Source organism: Heloderma suspectum, chromosome 16, assembly GCF_057233095.1.
Source record: "Heloderma suspectum isolate Gila_16-S chromosome 16, 16-S_ref, whole genome shotgun sequence".
NCBI classification, from domain to species: domain Eukaryota; kingdom Metazoa; phylum Chordata; class Lepidosauria; order Squamata; family Helodermatidae; genus Heloderma; species Heloderma suspectum.
Window position 1 is genome coordinate 775995 of NC_139473.1, and position 24040 is coordinate 800034.

General features: G+C 52.0%; 1 protein-coding gene across 6 annotated transcripts in view; it reads right to left on the bottom strand.

Moving 5' to 3' along the window:
- Positions 1-231: 231 nt before the first annotated feature.
- The window catches only part of MYO1C (myosin IC), a 41303-nt gene continuing 17494 nt past the window's right edge, over positions 232-24040 (bottom strand). For 2 of the 6 annotated variants that reach the window (XM_084822659.1, XM_084822660.1), the window contains exons 2-32: positions 22673-22828; positions 21945-22060; positions 20649-20847; positions 20188-20268; positions 17037-17216; positions 16543-16641; positions 16313-16426; positions 13007-13078; positions 12691-12810; positions 11559-11644; positions 10880-10985; positions 10054-10134; positions 9334-9425; positions 8435-8529; positions 8235-8281; positions 7980-8060; positions 7774-7879; positions 7327-7444; positions 6865-6978; positions 6698-6774; positions 6535-6603; positions 6116-6200; positions 5604-5763; positions 4404-4487; positions 2900-2993; positions 2764-2819; positions 2416-2551; positions 2001-2071; positions 1744-1841; positions 849-948; positions 232-541 (exon numbers count right to left, since the gene is read on the bottom strand). In XM_084822659.1, coding sequence (XP_084678785.1) covers positions 515-541; positions 849-948; positions 1744-1841; positions 2001-2071; positions 2416-2551; positions 2764-2819; positions 2900-2993; positions 4404-4487; positions 5604-5763; positions 6116-6200; positions 6535-6603; positions 6698-6774; positions 6865-6978; positions 7327-7444; positions 7774-7879; positions 7980-8060; positions 8235-8281; positions 8435-8529; positions 9334-9425; positions 10054-10134; positions 10880-10985; positions 11559-11644; positions 12691-12810; positions 13007-13078; positions 16313-16426; positions 16543-16641; positions 17037-17216; positions 20188-20268; positions 20649-20847; positions 21945-22060; positions 22673-22798 — 3090 coding nt within the window. In that variant the 5' untranslated portion in view covers positions 22799-22828 and the 3' untranslated portion in view covers positions 232-514. Of the gene's footprint in view, positions 542-607; positions 949-1743; positions 2072-2415; positions 2552-2763; positions 2820-2899; positions 2994-4403; positions 4488-5603; positions 5764-6115; positions 6201-6534; positions 6604-6697; positions 6775-6864; positions 6979-7326; positions 7445-7773; positions 7880-7979; positions 8061-8234; positions 8282-8434; positions 8530-9333; positions 9426-10053; positions 10135-10879; positions 10986-11558; positions 11645-12690; positions 12811-13006; positions 13079-16312; positions 16427-16542; positions 16642-17036; positions 17217-20187; positions 20269-20648; positions 20848-21933; positions 22061-22672; positions 22829-24040 lie in introns of those variants that run through there. The other 4 variants (XM_084822661.1, XM_084822657.1, XM_084822658.1 and 1 more) reach the window with 4 other exon arrangements.

A 24040-nucleotide genomic window follows, 5' to 3' on the forward strand; every position in this document is an offset into this window, starting at 1 on the left:
GGATTGGATCACAAGTCTTCCAATTAGAAATAAAATAATTTCCATAGTGCAAACATCCCATACAGTGAGCTAGGATATATTTACAGAATTTCACTCATTTATACATTATGGCTTCTTATATCTTCATATAAAGCATCAAAAAATCTAGGAGAAAATTTCTTCATAAAATATTTTTAGTATAAAATTTGGCATTTCACTTAATTGGTTGACAGCACTGCAGGTCCCCCTCCCTGTTTCCTGCTGTTTCGTGGCCAGACATAATGTGCACCACGGCCACAGTGCGTCCAGGGCAGCACAGCAGCCACCTGTGCCAGGAGGAGGGTTTTTTGTTTGATGAAAACCACGGGGACATAATTAAAGGAGGATTCTTTGGATGTGCGGGTCTTTGGTAGCTAGAAAGAATATCTGCAAAGCAGCCCCCACCCCCAAAAAGGCTGGCAGGAAAATGTCCGGCCAAGTACAGAACATAGTCAAATGAAGGAGGAAAAGGTCCCTTGCAGAGTGGCAACTGTTGTCATCGAGAATTCAAACGCGGAGCCACCTGAGAAGGAAAGAAGGTAACAAATGGTATCGCGCACGCTCCCTTCCGTGGGTCCCAACAGCCCAAAGGCACCTGCTCAAAACTTCTCCAAGAGGAAAAGGCCACTGGCTAGGAGCTCTGATGTTGCTCTGGCTCCAGGAAGGAACCCCAACACCTTGCAGAGCTACCAGTGGCCGACTGGCAAAAGAGGTGTCATTCCTCTTCCCATCACCGCCCGAGCCCTGGACTGCAGCTGAGCTGTATGAAACATGGGTCTGATGAGGTGGAAGGCTGCTCCCACCACCCTGGCTGGCGCAACACTACTCACTACTGCAAGATGGCCATTCTTGGCTTTGGCTATCAGCAGTTCAGATCCTGATGTGAAGTCAATGATGCCCTCTTTGCCTTGTCCAACGGTGAACTTTATGCTGTCGAAGCAACGGAGAAGAGTTGGGAGCGGCTCAACGGGGACATTTTAGCTCCACGTCGCAGGGACAAGTGTCCTCAGATGCGGCAATGTGGGCATTGCAGATGTCTACAAATGTGGCATGAACTATGGACCTGGCTGAACTGTGTGGCACCAAGGCCGCTGCCGCCACCACTGTTTTGGCAGTGTGAATGTTGCTGCACCAACAGTCCAGCAAAACAATAGATGCAAATCCGTGCAATGCATTTTTTTTAAAGATGAAAGGCGGGATATAAATTTATAAAACAAGATTAGAAGATGCTGTAATCCATATCTACAGCATTCCAATCCAAGTGCTTTACGTTTGTTTTCTTAATCATCCTTCCAACAACTGTAAGTCAGAGAGACGCTTTCCTGCACCTAGTGAGAGCATAGCTGAACGGGGGCTTTCCCTTCATAGCACAGGCTCTTAACTACAGTGGGCAGAGACAGTGCAGCACAAAATGAAATAAAAAGCCAGCCTCTGTGGACACCCTATCACCATTGCATAGCCCCACTTCACCAGGACGGCCTTGCTCATGGCAGGCAAAAGGCTTTGCAAGTAGCCAGTCCACAGGCTCTGCCCAACCCTGCAGTCTGCACAGAAACTGCCATGAGAAGGAAAAGGCAATCGCTTCCTGGCTGGTTCCTGCTGTGTGGGAAAAACCAGAGGGAGAGGGGCCTTGCCCTCGCCACTCCTCAGCCAAACACCCTGCGGTTAGTCTTGAAAAGAAAGCCAGGGTGCAGACTTTAACAAATAAAGACAAGGCAAACTCACCTGCCCTGGTTGATATTCACACTATTCACTTTGTTGGCAGTGATGGCAATTTTAGTCAGAGTCTCAATCACAAAATCACTCTGTAGCACAACATCGCCCTGAAAGGAAGGCCAAAAGTCTTTGGGAGAGATTCTGGGACTGACAAAGAGCAGGAGGGGAACGTATCCATGTTCCCCACCCAAGTCTAGCAAGCGACTGAATGTGAGCGGCCCCCTGCCTCTTCCAACCATGGCTCTGGCTGTGGGCTGAGAAGTTACCTTCTGCTTGTTATCCTGCCGGAGCACGTGAACCACAAAGAGGCTGTCACTCAGGCTGCTCACAGAGATGCCTGCAAGACCAGAAAAGGGGGGGGGGGGGCTCAGAAGTGGGGCTACTGTGGGGCAGGCAGAGCCACCGCCTTCCACTTCAGTTTCAACAAGGACAGGGCAGAGCACATGCAGCTCCTGAACTTGTGAAGCGCTTTGAGTTGGGAAGCCAGGGAGGGAGGGAGGCAGGTGTCTGGGTCCCGCTTGTTTGTAATCTGGGAGACAAGCGCGTTCTCCAGGCTGCGGGTCACAAGCAACAAAACCCCCATCTGAGGGAGGAGGCAGGAGAAAAATGGCTCCAGGGCCAGCTTCTAAGGCGCCACGATGGCGTTCCAGGGCCAGCAGTGCTCCACTGCCATCTCCATACCTGTCAGGTTGGCATAGTCAACACGCTGCTTGATTCTGGACTCTTCGACCAGCACAACTGCGTTCTGGGTGAGCAGCAGCTGCCGAGCTCTGGCCTTGTAGCCTTTCCGGTCATACTTGATCACGGGAACTGCATACTGAAACAAGCAGCGTCAGTTCCAACAGCACGCTGAGAGGCTGCTGGCACAGCCCCCAGCCCTGACGGTTGAGCGGGAGCACAGGCCACCGGCAGGGACTGCAAAAGGCCACTCCAGCTGCCGCAAGCCCTTCTGCCCCACTCCGCCTCTCTTCCACTGGCGAGACCACAACAGCCTCAGAGAAGCTGCCTTAGCAAAGAGTGGAGGCTTACCTTGAGTGTTTCATTGCCCAGCACCTGAAGGATTTTGGCATTGATCTCTTCATTACCTAACGAGAGAGTGGGGGGGGGGGGAATCAGAAGCAGCTTGTCAGTAGCCCAAAATCTAGACAGCCCAAGCAGCACTTACTGAGGCGGGTGTTCAGGAACAGCCGAGGGACACTCTGTGGATAATTGTCCTTCTTATCCTTAAAGATCTCGCTGGCTACCACTTTCTGCTCCAGCTGCAAGGGAAGCAAAGAGCTGCTCACAAGCAAGAGCTGGCCAGCCAACTGGGAGAGCCACTTGGCGGGCAAAGGTGGCCAACTTCCCCCATGTCACTTGGGAGTCTCTACGCAATATCCCTTCCACTCACAGGAACAAATTAAGGCTAAAGAGTCCTGCTGCAATTTACTGTTTGTAACAAACAAAGCTTAAATAATACCATCAAGAGAAGCTGACTGCCCCAGTGGGCTCCTTGGTATCAGAGTTTATATGTTTATTTATTTATTATTACATTTATAGCCTGCCTTTTTTTTCCTCTTGCGAGGAACTCAAGGCAGCTCACATGGTCATAACAACATAAAAAGAGCCATGCTGGATCAGACCAAGGGTCCATTTAGTCCAGCAGTCTGTTCACACAGTGGCTAACCAGCCACCCAGAGGAAACCCACAAGTGCAACAGCACCCTCCCGCTCATGTTCCCCAGCAACTGCTGGACATAGGCTCCCTGCCTCTGGTACTGGAGGTAGCATACAGCCATCAGGACTAGTGGCCTTTGATAAGTCTTCTCCTCCAGGAATTTGTCCAACCCACTTTTAAAGCCATCCAAACTGATGGCTATCACTACATCTTGTGGTAGCGAGTTTAGCTACGTAGTTTAACTATGTGCTGTGTGAAGAAGAACTTCCTTTTATCTGTCCCGAATCTCCCACCCTTCAGCTCCATGGGATGACCCCAGGTTCGAGTATTATGCGAGAGGGAGAAAAATGTATCCCTATCCATGTTCTCCACACCATGCATAATTTTGTACACCTCTATCATGTCCCCCCTTACCCTCCTTTTCCCCCAAACTAAACAAGCTCAGCTGTTGTAATCTTCCCTCATAGGGGAGATGCTCCAGCCCCTGGATCATTTTAATTTTGTCAGCATTTTTCTGCACTTTTTCCAGCTTTACAATATCTTTTTTTAGGTGTGGTGAGAATACATAGTATTCTAAGTGTGGCTGCACCATAGATTTATATAAAGGCAGTATGATATTGGAAGTTTTATTATCAATTCCTTTTCTAATTATGCCTAACATACAATTTGCCTTTTTTTATTGGGGCCGCACATTGGGTTGACATTTTCATCAAGCTGTCCACCACAACCCCAAGATCCCTTTCTTGGTCAGTCACCGCTAACTCAAATCCCATCAAGTTATACTTGAAGTTGGGATTTTTTGCCCCAACCTCATGAGTTTCATGGCCGAGTGGGGACTAGAACCTGAGTCCCAGTCCAACATTCTCATCACTACACCATGCTGGCTGTTGTTTTCTTAAAGAGCAATTTTCTAGCCCTCATTGTACATACACTTGCTCTTACATGTAGCGTTAACAGGCTCACAAGTGGCGTAACAAGCTCCCATAACATGTCCTTTGAGGGAAGCTACCCACCTGCTGTTTCCATTCTGGGCTGATTCTCTTGCAGTAACTCCAGACCATGTTCTGCATGCAGAGCCCTCTCAACTGCTGAGATGCCTGAAGAAGAAGCAGAAGCGGCCACAGAGGCAGCTGATGACTAGAGAAGGCGTGCGGGGGGGGGGGGGAGGTAGCAGTGCAGAGGCTGGCCACACAGATGAAGAGGCTTTGGGGGTGAGGAGAGATGCGGTTTGCCAGAGTACCCATCTCCATCCACACATGGTTCCAACATGGGCTCAGCGCCTGAGGGGCCCACACACCCTTTCAGCCAAGGCTGCTTCAGAAGAGAGGCTCTGTCTGCAGTGGCTTTTAAGAATTTAGCACCCAGGCAGAAGAACCCTAAACACCCATACGTTTAATGCCAATTCAGCGCCCGACAGCTGTACTTAATACTGCCTTCATAGGAAGTGCTCTGGCACAGTCATAACCAAGATGTGCCTTCCAATACTGGATGGTGGCAGCCCTTGAAACTTTCCTTAGACTTGGGGCAAAAAGCTCCCAGGAAGTATGGCCATCTCCTCCTACGGAGCCAGCTGCTATGAGGCCACGTTGGGTACTGTGGGTTAGGCATGATGCTTTTCTCTGCGGAGTATTTGGAAATGAAAGGAGACAGAACAGGTGCCCTCCTGGCAGGGAGGAACTTCCACCCTCTCTGCAGAGGTGTGCCTTCCACTGAGGTGTGCTTGCAAGCGTGCTGTAGGAGCATCATACAGCTCCTGGGATGCTAGCTTGGAGAAGGCCAGCCTTTCCTCATGCCCCTTGCCAGCCTTTCCTGCTCTCTCCTCTCTCCTGGAATGGAGCCACAAGAAGAGGGGCCCAAGGGAGTTTGGCCCCTTCCAATTCCGAAGAGCAGCTTGCCCTGGGTATCGAGTGGGGGGGATGCGGCTGCTGAAGGCTGGATAAAGCAGCAAGGGTGGCTCCCTCAAAGGCTACAATGAAGAAGCCAGCATGGTCCCACCCAAGTATCGGGGGACGGCAGCCTAGGTGCTATTGCTGGCATCAGCGCATGTCAGTGGACAAGCGCCGAAGAGCCTGCAGGACTGCACAGAATGGAAACCACACACTTTCATGCTGGTTTCACACAGCACATCCTTGAAGCAGGCGGGAGGAAGGCAGGAAGGCATTTCCTTGGGCAAAGCACCTGAAGTAACGGCAGCCCTCCCCGCACGCACCTACCTCTCTCAGTGAGGGTGGGGGCGTTGGCCAGGACTTGTCCAGCACATTCTTTGGCAGGTTACGCTTCAGGTTCATCAGGAAGGAGTAGCGGATGTAGTCAAGGAAATACTCATTCTCAGGGCATCGAGCGTAATTCCGGTAAATGAAACCCTTGATGAACCTGGGGGGAGATCAAGGAAAGGAGGCCTGCTCAGGGGACAAGAGGGTGGCTGCCCCACCCAGACAGAACCTAGAATCATAGAACAGGAGTGCTGGAAGGGGCCTATAAGACCATCGAGTCCAACCCCCGCTCAGTGCAGGAGTCCAAGTCAGAGCACCCTTTGCACCTCCCGACACGTGCTCGAAGAATGCCACAGCCCCTGCAAGGGACGACAAACCGGGGGGGGGGGATCCTTTGCAAAGGGAACTAAGCAGGGACCTGGGGGAAGGCACTGGTGAACCAAGATACCAGTGAGAGCTGTAGCAAACTTGGGGGGGGGGGGTTCTGAGCAAGGGAAATGGCTTTTACGCACCGCCGAATGGTCTGCACTGCCCATTTCTTCTTGGCAGCCTTGCGGCGTCCCAGAGTCCCACGCCACCATGCCTGGATAGTAATAGCTGGGGAGAATGGAGAGAGTGGAATGCCCCATGTCCTCCAGACACCTCCCAAGATGCTTGGGGCTCGCAGGGGCTGCCATTCTCCACCTGGCCTCTAAATCAAGCTTTTGGTCATCAAAGCCCCTCAAGCTCCATCCTGTCTGCAGTGGGAGCACAGGGCAAGCAGACCCTTTTCTGTGCCAACCCCACCTCTCCGGAAGGCCCTCCTAGAGAGAGGTCCACCTTTGCTGACCTTTAGAAGGCATGCTTGTGATACTGTAAATAACATAAAGTTGAAATGCCCACGTTCTTCTCCCCCCACCCCCCAGCCAAGTCCTGGAGGGTGCCTCCCTACCTGAATGTTTCATCTGTTGGAACTTCTTCCTCCGATAGAATCCTCTCCAGGCTGCCTGGATCTTGGTGGCTGTGGTGGGGGGAGAACAGGCAGACTGAGCAAGTCCAGGAACGGAGAGGGAGCCAGCAGAACTTACAGACATAAATGGATCTGGCAAACTCACCCAGGCTCTGCTTCCGGATTTCCAGGGCATCTTCTGTTGCAAACAGAGTCTTGGGGAAACGAATAAATATTTTTGTCCTGGAAATAAATGCACGGGTGAGACAGAGAAGACGCTTCGATCTGGCGGAGTCAGGGCAGCCTCGCAGTCCCCATCTTCTGACACACTACCTGCCCATCTTGTACTCCTCCTGCTTGTAGCCCAGGTGTTTCAAGAGCACAGCCACACCATCATGGGGCCTCCCATCCCAGGCAGGCCACGTCTCAGGGCACAGCGACTTGTACCTGGCCAGGAAAGGGAAGCCACCTGTTCACAGGGTGCAGAGAAGCCAGAGGAAAGACGTGCTGCTCACGGGGCTGCCTGCAGGCCTGGGCAGTCAGTGCAGCAGCGAACAGGACATGGAACGGGGCTCCCGCCGCTGCTGGCGGCAGCAGAGAAAGGAGCCCGGAGGAGCAAGTTCGACGAGGCAGCCATGGAGACTGGGGAGCTCCTTTGCGGTGCTGCTGCTGCTGCTCCCCCCAGCCCCGCTTCAGCTCACCACCAGGAGCCACCCGCTCCTTCCAAACTGCTTCCTGCAGCAGTGCCCACGCCCTGCTAGCACTGTGTGAGGCTCCCCCCACCCCCCACTCTACCTCTGGAGGAAGACTTCATATTTCCGCCGATAAGCAAAGCCAGCCCTCCGCACTCTTAGGTTCTCCATCAAGCCCAAGTATTTAACTTGATGCCGGATCAAAACTTCATCAAAACGGCCTAGAAAATGATCAGAAGGGAGAGTGACCCACCAAAGGAAAGGCAGCCATGTGTAGACAACTCTCGAGTCTGGAGTCATGTCTTGGTGGCAGCTCACATCCTCCCTGGCTCACTCCCCAAGCTGGCAAGCTGGGCAGCAGCACTGGAAGGCTTCATCTCAGGCAGAGTTGTGTATACTTAATGAATCCAAAGAGATCAGAAACTAGGCAGACAGACAAAAGGGGGGGGGGAGTCCAGTATCCCTCCTGGCCACCAAACTGGACCTTTCCAGGGATTTGGAGAAATCCACCTGGAACAGCTCCCCCCAACACACTTTGGCTCAGACATACCAGCCTGTTTAGCATCATTGGGCTTAATGCAGCGGATGTAGGCAGGCTCCTTGGACATCAGGATCTCCATCAGCTTGGAGAGGCTGTTCTTAAACTGCGTCACAGCCTGTGTGAGAGGAGGAGGAGTTAGGGAAGGCCCAGGCCCAGAGATGAGAGCTGCACTGGGCCCAGCAGCCCAGCTCACACTGTGGGGTTCGGACTCTCACCGTCTCTGGCCTCTTCTTGTCAGTCAGCTCTGCCCTGTCAAAGCACTGGTTGACGATGGGATTCTCGGAGTTGCACATGGCCTGGCCAGGGCAGCAAAAGAGAACAGTGGGCATCAGGCTTGGGCCAAACAAGGATTTGTTAGGAGAAGACTTGCAAGTTTTAGTTTGGAGAACATTTAAAGAGCTCTTCATGCCCTCCCAGGAGCAGAGAGAGGGATGGAAGGCACAGGCTGGGAAGTCCCACCTGGGGCTCACCTCTTTGAGGTTCCGGAACAGAAGGTCGTTGTTCTTGTCCAGGAAACCTGGGGAAGAAAACAGGAAACCAACAAGGTGAAAAACAAAGCAAGAGGAGGCTGGGCAGGAAAGACGTCCTCTCTGGGGGAAAAGGCTGCTGCAGTGGCTCAACGGGCGCAGGGTGGGGGCCGCAGCAGTGCACAGGGGATGGCAACTTTTACCTGCCACACTGTAGGTGACCTCCCCAGCATAGTGCAGGAGGCGGAATTCTTCCCGGCCCAAGGACTTCCGGGTCTTGGCATCTGCCAACTTGTGCCTGTGGAAAAATCACAACACCCTGCGGAGACAGGCCTGTGGGTGGCAAGCCAGACCTGAGCTGGCCTCCCACCGTGAGAGAGGGAAGCGAGACTCCCCCAGCCCCAGAAACTGTGCAGGAGATTCCAGACAAAGAGCTGGTGCGAGCACAGCCTCCACATGTGTGCATGGGTGTGCGCGTGCACAAAGGCACCCTCGAGGCAGGGGAATCACGAGGCTGGGCTGGGCAGAGGAAGAAGAGGTGCGCCAGTGGGCCTGTCATGCCACAGAGCCTTGCTACAACCGGCCTTAGCCGCTGCTCGGTCTTGAACAGGGTCTGCAGTCACAGTCACCATAGCATCAGGAGGGGTTTTTATGCTTTGGGCTTTGTTGTTGTCTCTAAACCAACTGCTGTAAGCTAGACTGAGGTATTTCTGGACTTTTACAATAAAACCTTCATGAGGCAGATTCCATAAAACAACCACAGAATATTGTGCTTCAATTCAAAGGCCAGCAACGTACCATTATAAATTAACTACAGTGAGTTAAAACAGTTTAGATCTGCAGCGCTCTAATCCTTAACTAACTGAGACTTCAACTGGTATCTCAATGAAAAGTGATCTGAAATAAGTGGGTTTTCAACGCTTGTCTAAAAGTCCATACAAATGTGGCCATACATTTACCACTTAGGAGGGGATTCCAGAAATGTGGGGCCGCCACTGAAAAGACCTGACTTTGTGTGTCTGCCAATCACATGCAACTCTCAGCAGGACGGCTTGCCTCCAACCACCCCCATGGACACAGAGAAAGCTGCAAGCAAACGCACGTGAGGAAGTGAGGATGCTTCTTGGCTGTTTCCTCCAGCTTCTCCAAGAACGTCATGTCCGTGGCATCTCCAGGTCGCAGGCACTCCTCATCCTGCAGAGAGGAAGATAGAATGTCAGAGGACACCAGAGCCCAGCAGCCAGTGGGAAGCATGCACTGCTCACCCCCACCCCTGGTAGCTACAGCCTTTGGCAACAGAGGCAGGATTCACCAAGGACAGTCGCCATCTCCTGTCCCTCCCCCTTCCTATAGTATCATATGAAGGGCCAGTCTGACTTGGCCTCCCAGGCAGGAAGAAGCCACTGGGCACTGCTGAGGCCAATAGGAGGGGTGGCATCTCACTGGCACACGATGGGGGACGTGGCGCAGGTGCTGCTTGTACAACCACAAGACATGGAGTCAAATTTTGGCATGGTGCTTGGTGGGCACACAGAAGGCCCCAGCTTCAGTTGCCCTCCCCCCTTCCAGTTTAAAAAGGCTCTGGGAGCAGCAGGTGATGGGACATACTCTTCCCTGCCCAAGACCCCGGAAAGCCAACACTGCCAGCTGGAAGACCAGCCCGGCCTCACTGGGCCAAGAGCCTGGCCTGAAGGAGCCCTCTGCTGCCTGTGAGCAGAATGTCTGTTGCAAAACCTCCTTGGCTGCACGGGTGGGCAACCCCACTCCCATCTGCCCCCATTCTTTTCTCTCCCTCCATAGCAAAACATTCTTGAGGACTCACCAAGATTGAAATGATGCCTTTGAATTTCTCTTCCACTAAGTCACAGATGATTTTGTTATTAAAATACTGGACCGGTTCCCACTGGCATTTCACAACAGGGAGGGATAAGAAACAGAGTTCGAGTGAGATGAGGGATGCAACTTGGGGGAGTTTCAAGAGCAGGGAGGGCAGCGCATGGGTCAGTGAGCAGGCAGGTGACGCTGCACCTCTCTGGGCCCACAGCACCAGCCCCATCCCGACTGGCAGGCCACTCAACCGCCCTCTAGACCTCGCTGGACACACACGTCTGCCTCTGCAGAGACTGGGGCCACCCTGGCGGACGGCAGTGCTGGACCCCTGTCAGCTAGACAGCCACATTACATTGTGGGGAAGCTCTCGGGGGCTGCATGCCAGGGGTGGGCAGGCAAAAGGTAAAAGGGCGCAGGACCAAAAAGACCAGCCTACTGTAGCTTGAAGTTCCTCCTGCCAGCGACTCAGCCTTCGCAGAGCCATTTCAACCTTTAAGAATGTGGGGGAGGCTGCACCAAAGCTGGGAAACCCCCCAGCGCTCTGCCACCAGAGAAAAGGGGGCCTGGTTATCTTGGGGTTTCCTACCTCTGCTTTATGACCAACCTGAACCTTTAAATGCCTTGCCTGTCAAACAAGAACTGACAACCAAAGCAACAACCATTCCACTCTTGCCCACTTCTGGACACAGGAAAGACAGCTGCTGAACACACGTTTCAGGCCCTCCTCCAATGGCGGAGAGGCTGCCTCAGGCCACTGTGGAGCAGAGAGATCCAGCACAGCCCAGCCAGCCCCCGCATGACCCACCGCCAGCTCTTACCGCAATGCCCTCAGCCTCGTACTCCTCTTGCTCGGATTTCAGGGTGAGTTCTATGAAGAGCTGCTGCAGTTTCTCATTGCAGTAATTGATACAAAACTGCTCAAAGCTGCAACCGAGCAAAAGAGTCATTCCAACACAGTTCCATAAGAGGAGAGGCCAAGAGAGAAGCCAGCTCACGGCCTGAGCGGAGAGCCGGCCACGGGCAAAGCTGCCCCTAGGAAACATCCCCTGCAAGGAAGGGTCCGCTGTTCCACCGGCCATGGCAAGTGGGATGTGACCCGCCCTTCCTTCCCACTTTGGAGCTGCAGAGGGGCCACTCCTCAGCTTCAGAAACCCTGTGCAATGGGGGCTAGCCTCTCCCGCAGAGCACCAAGGTGCACGACACAAGCCGGCCATGCCCACCACCACTCCGCTGGTTTGCCAAGGCCAGCCTGGATCTGGGATCCCGACTTCAGCCACTGCTGTGGGGCTCCCAACCCCCTTGGGGCGGCGTGCACTCGTGGGCCACCTAAAGAACTTGCGCAGCTGCCACAAACACAGGCCCGGGGCAGGGCCGGCATCCCTGGTCCCCTGGAAGCCACGTGCACCTGGACCAGGGCTCTGCCACAGACAGAGGGATGGCGCAGTCACCCCCTGGCCCTGCATGGCATCATCCCGGGGCACCGGCCACCTCGCTCACCTGTTGTGCTGGAAAACCTCAAACCCATAGATGTCCAGCAGTCCCAGCACTGTAGAGCTTTTCCTCCAGCCCATGTTCTCAGTTTCCTGCCAAAAGTGACAGAGGATAATGAACCAGGGGGAGAAGAGGCGGGACCACCACCAGCACTCGGGCGTTTTGCCTGGACTGTTTCACTCTCCTGGTGTGAAAATGGGAAGGTTGCCTTCCGCTCTCCCTGGCAGATGCTGGGCTCACCCTTCCTCCTGTCCACAGACGGGGTCCTCCTCTGGGAGGAAAAACTCCCCTTATTCCCAGGCCAGGCCAGGCCAGGGCAGTGGAGGGCTCCAAATATTCTCCAGTCTAACAGAGAGACTTAGCACACATGTGAACAGGGCATGGAAATAAGAAGAGCGAAGAAAGCAAGGCCACAATGCCCTACATCCACCAGGAAGAGGGGGAAATGTAAAGGCAAGGAGCATGTTTGTTTCTCCCTCTGATGGTGCAAGAGGGGTTTCGCCCCCGGCGGGACACTTCCTCTCTCTGACTCCACCCCCTGCAAATAATCATATTTCCGAGAACATTCTGCAGTAGGCAAGTACAAAGCTGACCAATTTCTGCTGACAACTCAGGAGAGATTATCATATAGCTGAAGTATGTTACATAAAACACTCAGCTAAACTGTGAGTTGCAGCAAGATATGGGGCTGGTGGGAAATTCTGGGGCTGCTCACAAGAGTAAGATCAGAGTCATCCAAAGAGAACTGAGGCCCAATGGCAATCCAAACTGACTAACAATCCAAACAAAGATGGCCAGGGGGGTTTGCCAAACAGGAGAAGTCTTTTTTCTTTGTAAACAGGCCACTGTCAATGGGCATCAGCCGCTCTAGGCACTGTCCCATGCCGGCACTGGATCCAGCGGAATTTGTGAACAATGCCCTCTCCATGCCTTGGTCAACTCCAGGCCCCCAAACATGGCTCCAAGCAACAGCCTTCAGTTATGCTATCCCAACACGGCATTCACAAAGGGGTCTGGAATATTTATTTTTATTTTATTTATTTGCAAAAACAAATCTGTGGAGGCCCTTGTGTGTAGCCTGTGAGAAGACAACCCAATGGGAAATGCCACCATGCCGCCAAGCAAGCCAGGCACTCACCTTGTATTCGAGCGACTTGTTGATCTTATTCACCAGCCAGGAGAACGTGCGCCCATACACAGCCTTGGCCAGAGCATCCCGTGCATAGGCTGCCTGCTCGAGGTTGAGGGGGCTGATCAGCTGTAGGGAAGGGATCAGAAGCCATCAGGGTCTTTCCAGCTAGACACAACTGTGGTGTCCACATCAGACTCTACTTACAAACCAGTGACCAAACAATGCTCCCCTGACCCCGGGATGGCCACTACCAGGAAGCAGAGCCCGGTGGCAGGCTAGAGGCGGCCTGCCAGCAACCAAGGGCCCAGAGTGGTTCTCTCACCTCTTCCCCCTTTGCAATGATCTTCTTGTGGGTCAGAGCTTCCCGAAGCAGAGAACTTTCAACACCCAGGAGCTAAAGGCCAGAAAGAAGGAAAGCTGGTCACACAGCTGCCACCCACCTCGTTTCTGTTCCTCTGGAAGGGGATGACCCAGGGCTGATACAGCTGGGGACAGTAAAAACTAGGGTCCATCTTTGCCTATTTCCTCCTGCAGCAGTTTGGAAGGCATCTGCTGAGAAGAAGGCCCCACATCCTGTCTTTCTGGGGAAGAGACAGTGGATGCAGCACACCCAAGGAAAGGACAGAACCGGAGCGGCTACAGTCCCAAAGAAACGGGAAGATGGACAGGCAATCCTCCTCTACTTGGGGGCAAAAACATCTTCTTATGTTTATTGCCTTTTAATTGACTCTTATGCCTTGGAGGCCTGTCGTCAGGCAGAAAGTTGCCACACGTGCCAGGACTAGGACCAGGAGGTCCAGGCCTGAATCCATGCCAAGCCATGAAGTTCACTTGGGTGACCTTGGGCCAAACAAGCTTAGGGATGACCTGAAAACAAAAATGGACACATATAGGAAGTGGAAAGAAGGCCAAGTAACAAAGGAAGAGTACAGGCAGGTAGCACAGAATTGCAGGGATGGTGTCAGGAAGGCTAAAGCTGAGAATGAGCTGAGGTTAGCGGGGGATGCTAAAAACAACAAAAAGGCTTTCTTCAGCTACGTGCATAGTAAAAGGCAGAGGAGAGAAATGGTTGTTCAGCTATTAAATAAGGATAGCAAAACGATAACAGATGACAAAGAAAAGGCAGAGGTGCTCAATTCCTACTTTGGCTCAGTCTTCTCCCGAAAGAGGGTCTATGAGCCCCCTGGCAAAGGCAAAGTGCAGGCTAAAGGGGCAGGATTGCAGTTTGAGATCGATAGGCATATGGTCAAGGAACACCTAATTACTTTGAATGAGTTCAAATCTCCAGGGCCAGATGAACTGCACCCTAGAGTAATAAAGGAACTGGCAGGAGAACTCTCAGAACCGCTGTCTATTCTCTTTGAGAAATCATGGAGGACGGGGGAAGTGCCAGATGACTGGAGGAGGGCTAATGTTGTCCTTATCTTCAAAAAGGGTAAAAAGGAGGAACCTGGGAACTACAAACCAGTCAGTCTGACATCAATCCCTGGGAAAATTCTGGAGCAGATGATAAAGCAATCCATCTGGAGGCACCTTGAAAACAATGCCGTGATTACTCAAAGCCAACATGGATTTGTCAAAAACAAGTCCTGCCAGACAAAACTGATCTCATTTTTTTATCAAGTCACCTCCCTTGTAGACCATGGGAATGCTGTAGACATCATATACCTCGACTTCAGCAAAGCTTTCGACAAAGTGCCCCATGATCTCCTGATGAGCAAACTAGCTCAAAGGGGGCTAGATGAAACAACAATCTGGTGGATCCACAGTTGGCTACAGAATTGGACTCCAAGAGTGCTTATCAATGGGACCTTCTCAAACTGGGGAGAGGTAACGAGTGGGGTACCGCAGGGCTCAGTCCTGGGCCCAGTGCTCTTCAACATTTGTATTAATGACTTGGAGGAGGAGGTGCAGTGAATGCTGCTCCAATTTGCAAATGACACAAAATTGGGCGGGATAGCTAATACTTTGGAAGACAGAAACAAAATTCAAAGTGATCTGGATAGACTGGAGCGCTGGGCAGAAAACAACAGAATGACATTTCATAGGGATAAATGCCAAGTTCTGCACCTAGGAAAAAGAAACCAAATGCACAGTTACAAGATGGGGGATACGTGGCTCAAAAACACTACAAGCGAGAAAGATCTTGGAATTGTTGGCAATCACAAGCTGAAGATGAGCCAACAATGTGATGTGGCTGCAAAAAAGGCAAATGCTATTTTGGGCTGCATTAATAGAAGCACAGCTTCCAAATCCCGGGAAGTACTAGTTCCCCGCTACTCAGCACTGGTTAGGCCTCATCTGGAGTACTGTGTCCAGTTCTGGGCACCACACTTTAAGAAGGATGCAGACAAACTGGGGAGGGTTCAGAGGAGGGCAACAAAGATGATCAGGGGACTGGAAACAAAGCCCTATGAAGAGAGACTGAAAGAACTGGGCATGTTTAGCCTTGAGAAGAGAAGACTGAGGGGAGATAGGATAGCACTCTTCAAGTACTTGAAAGGTTGTCACAGAGAGGAAGGCCAGGATCTCTTCTCCATCATCCCAGAGTGCAGGACACGGAATCATGGGCTCAAGTGACAGGAAGCCAGATTCCGGCTGAACATCAGGAAAAACTACCTGACTGTTAGCGCAATACGACAATGGAACCCATTCCCTAGGGAGGTGGTGGGCTCTCCCACACTGGAGGCCTTCAAGACGAGGCTGGACAGCCATCTGTCAGGGATGCTCTGACTTGGATTCTTGCATTGAGCAGGGGGTTGGACTCGATGGCCTTGTAGGCCCCTTCCAACCCTACTATTCTATGAGCGCTGCCACAGAACATTTAACTGTTCTAGAAAGTGTTAGATTCCTACTTCTTTGTTGGGATTGTTGAGTCACATAACTTCTTAGGATTAAATTTCTCCTAAAATAGCTATGTTATTATTAGCATACATCCAATTTCCACTTTTTATTGGGGGAAACCACCTTTTTAAATAAAAAACATTCTCACGCTTTTCAAAAACTCTGTTCTGCATAGTTTTAACTTTCCATATGCAACATAAGGATCTTCTAAAACAATTCATGAAGTCCTGCCTCTCTTTTTTGCCCTTCCGTTTTTAAAAAGAATGTATAAGAACTTAATTGATCTCTTATTAAAGCTTTGATAGTTGGTCATATCACAGCTTGTGAATTCATTTTGATAAATCCTAAAAAAAGGAAGAACTTCACATTTCTTTCTAAATTCTTCATCCTGCAAAACCTTATCATTTAATTTCCACTGACGTTCTAAGTCAGTACCTACTTCAAGAGTTACAGAAATCAGACTGTGATCTGCATATGTATGAGGGAGGATATTAATTTCCGAAACATTATTTATCTGTCTGATATGAAAACATATCACTTCATATGATTTATGAGTGGAAAAGTATGATCTTGTTTTTCTGGATTATGCTACCTCCAAATATCATTCAGCTGATTCATTTTGATGGTCTTTGGTAGGCTTGCTGTTTACTTATGTTTCCGGATCTCTCTCTCTCTCTTTGATCTGCAACCTGCTGCCTGGAAGAGATCCTCAAGAGCACCGTGCAAACAGGCCCTTTGCTCCCTTCCTTCCTTTGCTCGCAGATGCTGCTGCTCACTCACTCACCCTGGCCAGGTACTTGATCTGGTTCTCCGTGGTCACTTGCGCATTGCCCTCTTCATCAGCTGCAAACTGCACATTCCCCAAGTGTAGAACACTTGCAATGATGCTCAGCAGATCCTGGCACAAAGAAAGAGACTGTAGGTACAGTGGCGAGGAGGGAGGCCAGCCCAGCCCTAAGCCTCCCCAGAAATCCCAGCCTCAGAAGGGGCAGGGCAGCCGGCCGGCCCTCTCACCTCCACTTCGTCATCCTTGAAGTTAATGACAGACAGGGCCCGACGCACAACTTTCCAGTCATTCTTATCGTTGATGGAGCTGACCTTGGCACACTGGCCCTGGAGGCGGGGAGAAACTGCTCAGCTGGGAAGCAACAGAGGCCCTCTCGATCAAGCCCCTCCCTGCCTTAACTGTCTTTCCAGCTGCCAGGAGAGCTGATGGACCCCTGGAGAGCAACAGCCACCCCTCCCCCTCCTGCAGAGGCCTCACTGTACCATCGGGCTGCTGAGCCTCGCTGGGCTGAAGACTCCCTGGCTGCCCCCCCGCCCCAGTCCATACAGAGTTCAACACTGTTACATGGAAAGGGGAGCTGAGGGGGAAGCAGGGATGGAAGGCCAGGCGGTGCCCCTCTCAGCCCTGGTGTGGGCCCCAAAACAAAAGTGCTTCCCACAAGCAGTGCTGGGCGGTACGATCCTGCCCTCCCCTCTCACCAGGCCTATACCACTCCCTGTACCTTCACAAGGAACTGGTACTGATGGGGGTTCTTCTCCAGGCCCAGCCGCCTGAGCAGGTCTTCTTCCCCACCTTCCAGCAGCTGATAGAAAATATGGAAGTTCCTCTCTCCGTGATTCTGATGCACGACGCGCGACTTCTCAAGGAGGTAGTTCAAGATGTGGCCCCCAATGGGAGCCCCCTAAGGCAAAACAGTGGGCATTGCAGGGCAGAGGGAACCATGCCGGAACGTGGGGAAAGAGACTCCGTGCAGTGGAGGGGGCCCAGAGGATGGGTGCCTGTGCCAAACCTTCACCGCTCCCACCCCCAATACCACCCTTTTGTGTTTTGGGGGCAGAGGGGGAGATAAACTAGCATGTCAGTTTCAAAGCTGTGGCAGTTTGGTCACCCAGGCTATGTCTTCGGAGGGGCTGGAGAGGCAGCACAGAAGAAGCAGCTATGTGGCTGAATATGGTTCTTCCATGACAAGAGTGTTTGAAAAGCAAATAGCCAATGTTTTAAGGAAGCATGATGTAGTAGTAATGGGGGACTTCAATTTCCCCGATATTTGTTGGGAGACAAATTCTGCAAAACATGGCCCCTCCAGGAAATTCCTGACTTGTGTGGCGGATAACTTCCTCCTACAGAAAGTAGAGGACGGAACTAGAGGATTGGCTATCCTTGACTTGATCCTAACCAATAGAGATGACTTAGTGGATAAAGTAGCAGTTAAAGGAGCTCTGGGGGAAAGCGACCATGTTGTACTTGAGTTCTTGGTTCTAAGGGAAGCAAAAGCCGAAGGTAGTCAAAAGCGTACCCTGGATTTTAGGAAAGCTGATTTTCATAAAATCAGAACAATGATCAGTAAGTTCCCATGGCAAGCAATGCTAACGAGAAAAGGAGTCCAAGATGGGTGGGAGCTTTTAAAAAAGGAAATTCTCAAGGCACAATCACAAGCAATTCCAACAAGAAGAAAAGGTGGAAGACAACAGAAGAAGCCAATGTGGCTTCACAAAAAGCTTAGGGATGACCTGAAAACAAAAAAGGACACATATAGGAAGTGGAAAGAAGGCCAAGTAACAAAGGAAGAGTACAGGCAGATAGCACAGAATTGCAGGGATAGCGTCAGGAAGGCTAAAGCTGAGAATGAGCTGAGGTTAGCAAGGGATGTTAAAAACAACAAAAAGGCTTTCTTCAGCTACGTGCATAGTAAAAGGCAGAGGAAAGAAATGGTGGTTCAGCTATTAAATAAGGATGGCAAAACGATAACAGATGACAAAGAAAAGGCAGAGGTGCTCAATTCCTACTTTGGCTCAGTCTTCTCCCGAAAGAAGGTCTATGAGCCCCCTGGCAAAGGCGAAGTACAGGCTGAAGGGGCAGGATTGCAGCTTGAGATCGACAGGCATATGGTCAAGGAACACCTAAATCCTTTGAATGAGTTCAAATCTCCAGGGCCAGATGAACTGCATCCTAGAGTCATAAAGGAACTGGCAGAAGAACTCTCAGAACCGCTGTCTATTCTCTTTGAGAAATCATGGAGGACGGGGGAAGTGCCAGATGACTGGAGGAGGGCTAACGTTGTCCCTATCTTCAAAAAGGGTAAAAAGGAGGAACCTGGGAACTACAGACCAGTCAGTCTGACATCAATCCCTGGGAAAATTCTGGAGCAGATCATTAAGCAATCCATCTGGAAGCACCTTGACAACACTGCCGTGATTACTCGAAGCCAACATGGATTTGTCAAAAACAAGTCCTGCCAGACAAAACTGATCTCATTTTTTGATCAAGTAACCTCCCTTGTAGACCGTGGGAATGCTGTAGACATCATATACCTCGACTTCAGCAAAGCTTATGACAAAGTGCCCCATGAGATCCTGATGAGCAAACTAGCTCAAAGTGGGCTAGATGAAACAACGATCCGGTGGATCCACAGTTGGCTACAGAATCGGACTCAAAGAGTGCTTATCAATGGGACCTTCTCAAACTGGGGAGAGATAACGAGTGGGGTACCGCAGGGCTCGGTCCTGGGCCCAGTGCTCTTCAACATTTGTATTAATGACTTGGAGGAGGAGGTGCAGGGAATGCTGATCAAATTTGCAAATGACACAAAATTGGGAGGGATAGCTAATACTTTGGAAGACAGAAACAAAATTCAAAGTGATCTGGATAGACTGGAGCGCTGGGCAGAACAGAATGACATTTAATAGGGACAAATGCCAAGTTCTGCACCTAGGAAAAAGAAACCAAATGCACAGTTACAAGATGGGGGATACGTGGCTCAACCACACTACAAGCAAGAAGGATCTTGGAATTGTTGTCGATCACAAGCTGAATATGAGCCAACAATGTGATGTGGCTGCAAAAAAGGCAAATGCTATTTTGGGCTGCATTCATAGAAGCATCGCTTCCAAATCCCAGGAAGTACTAGTTCCCCTCTACTCAGCACTGGTTAGGCCTCATCTGGAGTACTGTGTCCAGTTCTGGGCACCACACTTTAAGAAGGATGCAGACAAACTGGAGAGGGTTCAGAGGAGGACAACAAAGATGATCAGGGGACTGGAAACAAAGCCCTATGAAGAGAGACTGAAAGAACTGGGCATGTTTAGCCTTGAGAAGAGAAGACTGAGGGGAGATAGGATAGCACTCTTCAAGTACTTGAAAGGTTGTCACAGAGAAGAAGGCCAGGATCTCTTCTTGATCATCCCAGAGTGCAGGACACGGAATAATGGACTCAAGTTACAGGAAGCCAGATTCCAGCTGAACATCAGGAAAAACCTCCTGACTGTAAGAGCAATACGACAATGGAACCAATTCCCTGGGGAGGTGGTGGGCTCTCCCACACTGGAGGCCTTTAAGACGAGGCTGGACAGCCATTTGTCAGGGATGCTCTGACTTGGATTCCTGCATTGAGCAGGGGGTTGGACTCGATGGCCTTGTGGGCCCCTTCCAGCCCTACTATTCTATTCTATGATAAGAGGAACATGGCATCCCTTCATCTGAAGAGCGACATCCCACCTCTTTGCCAAAACAGGCACTCAGGATGACAGGGGGATTAGAATGGTCGCCAGGCAAATCCAAAGGGAGGGAGGGACAGAGGACTCACCTTTGGTGCCACTCCATTCCCCAACAACAGCCCCCACCCCCATGTTTTGAGATCTGTTCCACATACACACCTTGTAATCAAATTGGACATCCATGTATTTCCCAAAGCGGCTGGAATTGTCATTGCGCAAGGTTTTTGCATTTCCAAAAGCCTGATTAGAGAGAAGAAGAGGAACTGAACAAAGAGCTGTCCACCCCACAAGCCTGGAGCAATTCTTGAGGAATTGGCTCACTCCCTGGCCTCGCGCCAGCCTCTGGCCCTTGGATCTTGACCACTACCCACCCAGAACTATGCTCCCACCTCTGGCCCCCTGGAGCCTGACCTGCCGCCCCTGGGCCTTCTGTCTCCACCTCCCTGGACTGATGGTCGCTGCCTGCCTGCCTGCCTGGGGCTTCAGCGCCCAGCACCCTTGGCCAGACTGCAGTCATGAGGGGGATCCTGCTTGATGGTGGGGTGCGCGCGCGTGGTGTCCAGTTCTCGTTCAGGCCCAAAAGCAGCTTGTGAAGCCAAGGCGCGAGCCACATGGGTTACCTCCAGGACGGGGTTGGACTGCAGGAGCCTGTCCTTCACAGTTTCCACCTGCTCGCTGGCTGGGCAGGTGACTGCGTAGTACTGCAGAACCTTCTTGGTGGCCTCTGTCTTGCCAGCCCCGCTCTCCCCAGAGATCAGGATGCACTGGTCCTTCCTCTCAGTGCGCAGAGACCGGTAGGCGTTGTCAGCAATGGCGTAGCTGGGGTGGAACAAGAGCGACAGCCGGCAGCTTCAGGCCACGCCCTCCTCCTGGCCACCTCCCTTCACGCCACCAGGCCTGCTGGGGAGCCTGCCCTCCCCCATCCCCACGGTGCCCACCCTCCCAGGGGAATCAGAAGCAAAATGCTCTTGTTTTATTTTTGTCTGCCAAGTTTTTAAAAACATATTTTGATTGATTTTAAACTTATAAAAATATACAAACTGTAACCACTACCCAACTTCTGATCAGACAGAGTGTTCAGTAGGTGTTACCATGAGTGAATTCCTTATCATTTTAAAACACCTGTCTCCTCACACTGCTCTCTTTCTTTCCATAAATTACCAATGAGTACCCATTTTATAGAAAGGCAGGATGTAAATATTCAGGAAAAACCAACACAAATTCCAAATTTGAGGTCTCCCATCTCTCTCCTTTGGGATCAATGTGCTTGCAGACCTAACCCACCAGAAGTGGCAGATGGGGGAGGCACGACACGGCCTGAAAATGCAACGCCTCCTGCTCTGCCTTCCCCGTAGCGCTCTCTCGGCTTTTCCCTGTTCAGGGAGCGCTTGGCAGAGTCCAAATCCCAGGGGGAGAAACTGGATTCCTCTCACTCCTGCAAAACCCCTCAAAGCACAGAAAAGAGGGAACTAAACATGCTCCAAGCTTTTGCACTTCTACTCGCAAGAAGCACTGCTAGGCCTTGCAGGTAGGGGGTGCTGAGTCATCACCAGACTTCCCCCCTCCGCTGCCCCAGAATTCTTGCCAGGCTTTGTTTTGTTCAGACTCATCATCTCCTGTCAAAATCACTTTCAGGGTTCAGCCATAACTCTTTTCTTTAAATGGAGAATGTTCACCCAGCTATGCAAACAGAGATGTTTCAATAGAGCTTCTGGTAGCTTAGCAACACAAGAAATTCTAGGCAAAGGGGACAGGAAAAATTCCACCCCTCTCTCTCACTTTTGCAGAAACACATATTTCCCTGTGCTTCTGGCTTTGGGTGTGGCAGGACATTGCTGAGAGAGGGAGGCCCAGACCATGCAAGCGGGGTGGGGAGGATGGCACGCTTCTGACTGAGTTACCCACAGGCCACTCACAGGTGAGGAGAGACTTCATAGAAGCTGACACCACGGTAGCGGTCCATGTGCTGCTTGCTGTAGATTTCCAGCTCCTTGTATGGATTTACTGAGACCAGGACACAGCCAATGTAGGTCTGCAGAGGGAGCAGGAGGAAGGCACAGAAGAAGATCAGAGGGAGGCAGAGACCCTTGAAGAGGCGGCGGGGGAGGGGGGAAACAGACAGAAGGACAGCAGCAAAACGTAGCATGCAGAGACAGCCAGTTACGCTCCCCTCAATTCTTGGGCCATTTGCTTCAAGCCACCCACCCCGGAACACCCTCTCTCTGTTCTGAAATCCTGTGATCACAGGGCCCTTTCCAGCATCCCTTGAACTCCAGATGTGGGCACATTTTAGTGAATTACCAGAACTGGGTGGTTTTAAATGCCTCACATGAGAAGAGCCTTGGACACAGTGGCTTAAATGCCCACTGCTGCTCCCTTTTCTGGAACTCTGATGCTGCATCACCGATCCCTGTTTTATACTTTTCTGAGTGAATAGGCTGCTGTGGGACTGCAGGGCCCCCCTTGGGGCACTCCTGGAAGAAACTGGACACATCAGCCATGCCTCAGAGTCCACCAGCACCTGGCAGCTTTGATCCCCTGCTCCTGTGTTTGGAGTGGAACCAAGCTGGGGTGTGGCGGAAAGGCTCCCTCCAGGCTGAGCCCCGAGAAGCGCCAGGAACGTCCCCCGCCCTCTCCCACTCACATAGATGAGGTTCTCCTTGAATCGCTTGCGCAGGTTCTCAATAAAAGCTGCCTCACTGTTGAAGTTCTCAAGCAGGACAAAGTCCTGGACTCCCACCCGGTCCCGAGCCGTCAGGGCGCTCTCCATCACAAGCCGAGCCCCGTCACTTCCGACTGCCTGCAAGAGAGCACGCAAAGGGGGAATCAGGGAGAGGAGCAGAGGGAGGGAGAAGAGGGGAGGGAGGGAGAAGAGGGGAGGGAGGGAGGGTCCTCACGACATCTGAGAGCCAAGAGACTCAAGCTTTCAGATTCTTAGTAAATGGACCAAGCGACCAGTACCAGAACAAAGCAGGCTGCAGCTCTTCCAGAGAAGGAGATTTGGGCCTCCACAGCAGGGGCATATCCACTCTAAGGAGGGGGCAGAATTCTCTCTCACCCACCCACCCAGAAAGGCACCCTCTTTTCCCATGCCCTACCCAAACTGCCAATGGTCCACTGGGGAGCATGGAGCTTAGCTACCAGGCCGTGCAGCTGTCTAGAACATCACTGATGCAGGACCTCACATAGGCAGAAGGGTGTCCGGCTCTCAGAACTGCCCCGACAGAACTGGGCAAGAAGGGACACCCCTGAGCAAGACGCCTCCCGGAGCCAAAGCACAGAGGTCCTGCCCCCCCCCCCGCCCCTTCATTCTTGGGCAACGTCAGGCCTGCCTTGCTTCTGGCCTTGGGGCACCATCCTGTGCTCACCTCCTCATGGTGGGGCAGATGGTACCCGACTGGAATGAGAGACCTTTTCTGCTGAATCTGTGACCACAAGCCGTCCACATTCATGGCTAGCATGGCAAGGAAGCAGTACAAGGGCGATGTCCCCTGCTCCCTCACGCTGCTGGAGTGGAATAAGCCAGCCTTGCTAATTCAGAACAGAGCCCCTCTGAGGAAACTTCCCACATCTCCTCCCTGATGAATTCCCGGGAGAAGGGAGGAGCAGCACCTGCGCTTCTCCAGAGGGCTGTTGGCAGCCTCGTCCCCCGTGCCACTTCCCCTGCCCAGGGAGCAAAGAGCGAGCCTGCCGCCGCGGGGCTCCCTTGAGCCTTCTTTTCTCCTGGTGGGCTTCCCTGAGGGGGCAGGAGTGGGGGCTCCTCCTTCAAAAGCCGAGGCAGAGAGCCTGAGACTGCATCAGGCCTGGAGATCCTTGGGTGGGGAGCAGAGTGGATGCCATTGAGGTGCCGCTTCTACACGGCACATGGCTCTTGTACTCTGGCAGGAGAGGAAGGATGTCGTCCCCCCCATCCAACCTGGCCCAGTCCTGCCTCACATACGGGAGAAGCATCCTCTGTGAGGGGGTCACGGCACAGCCCCCCTCAAGAACACGCTCTCCTGCAAGGCCTCAG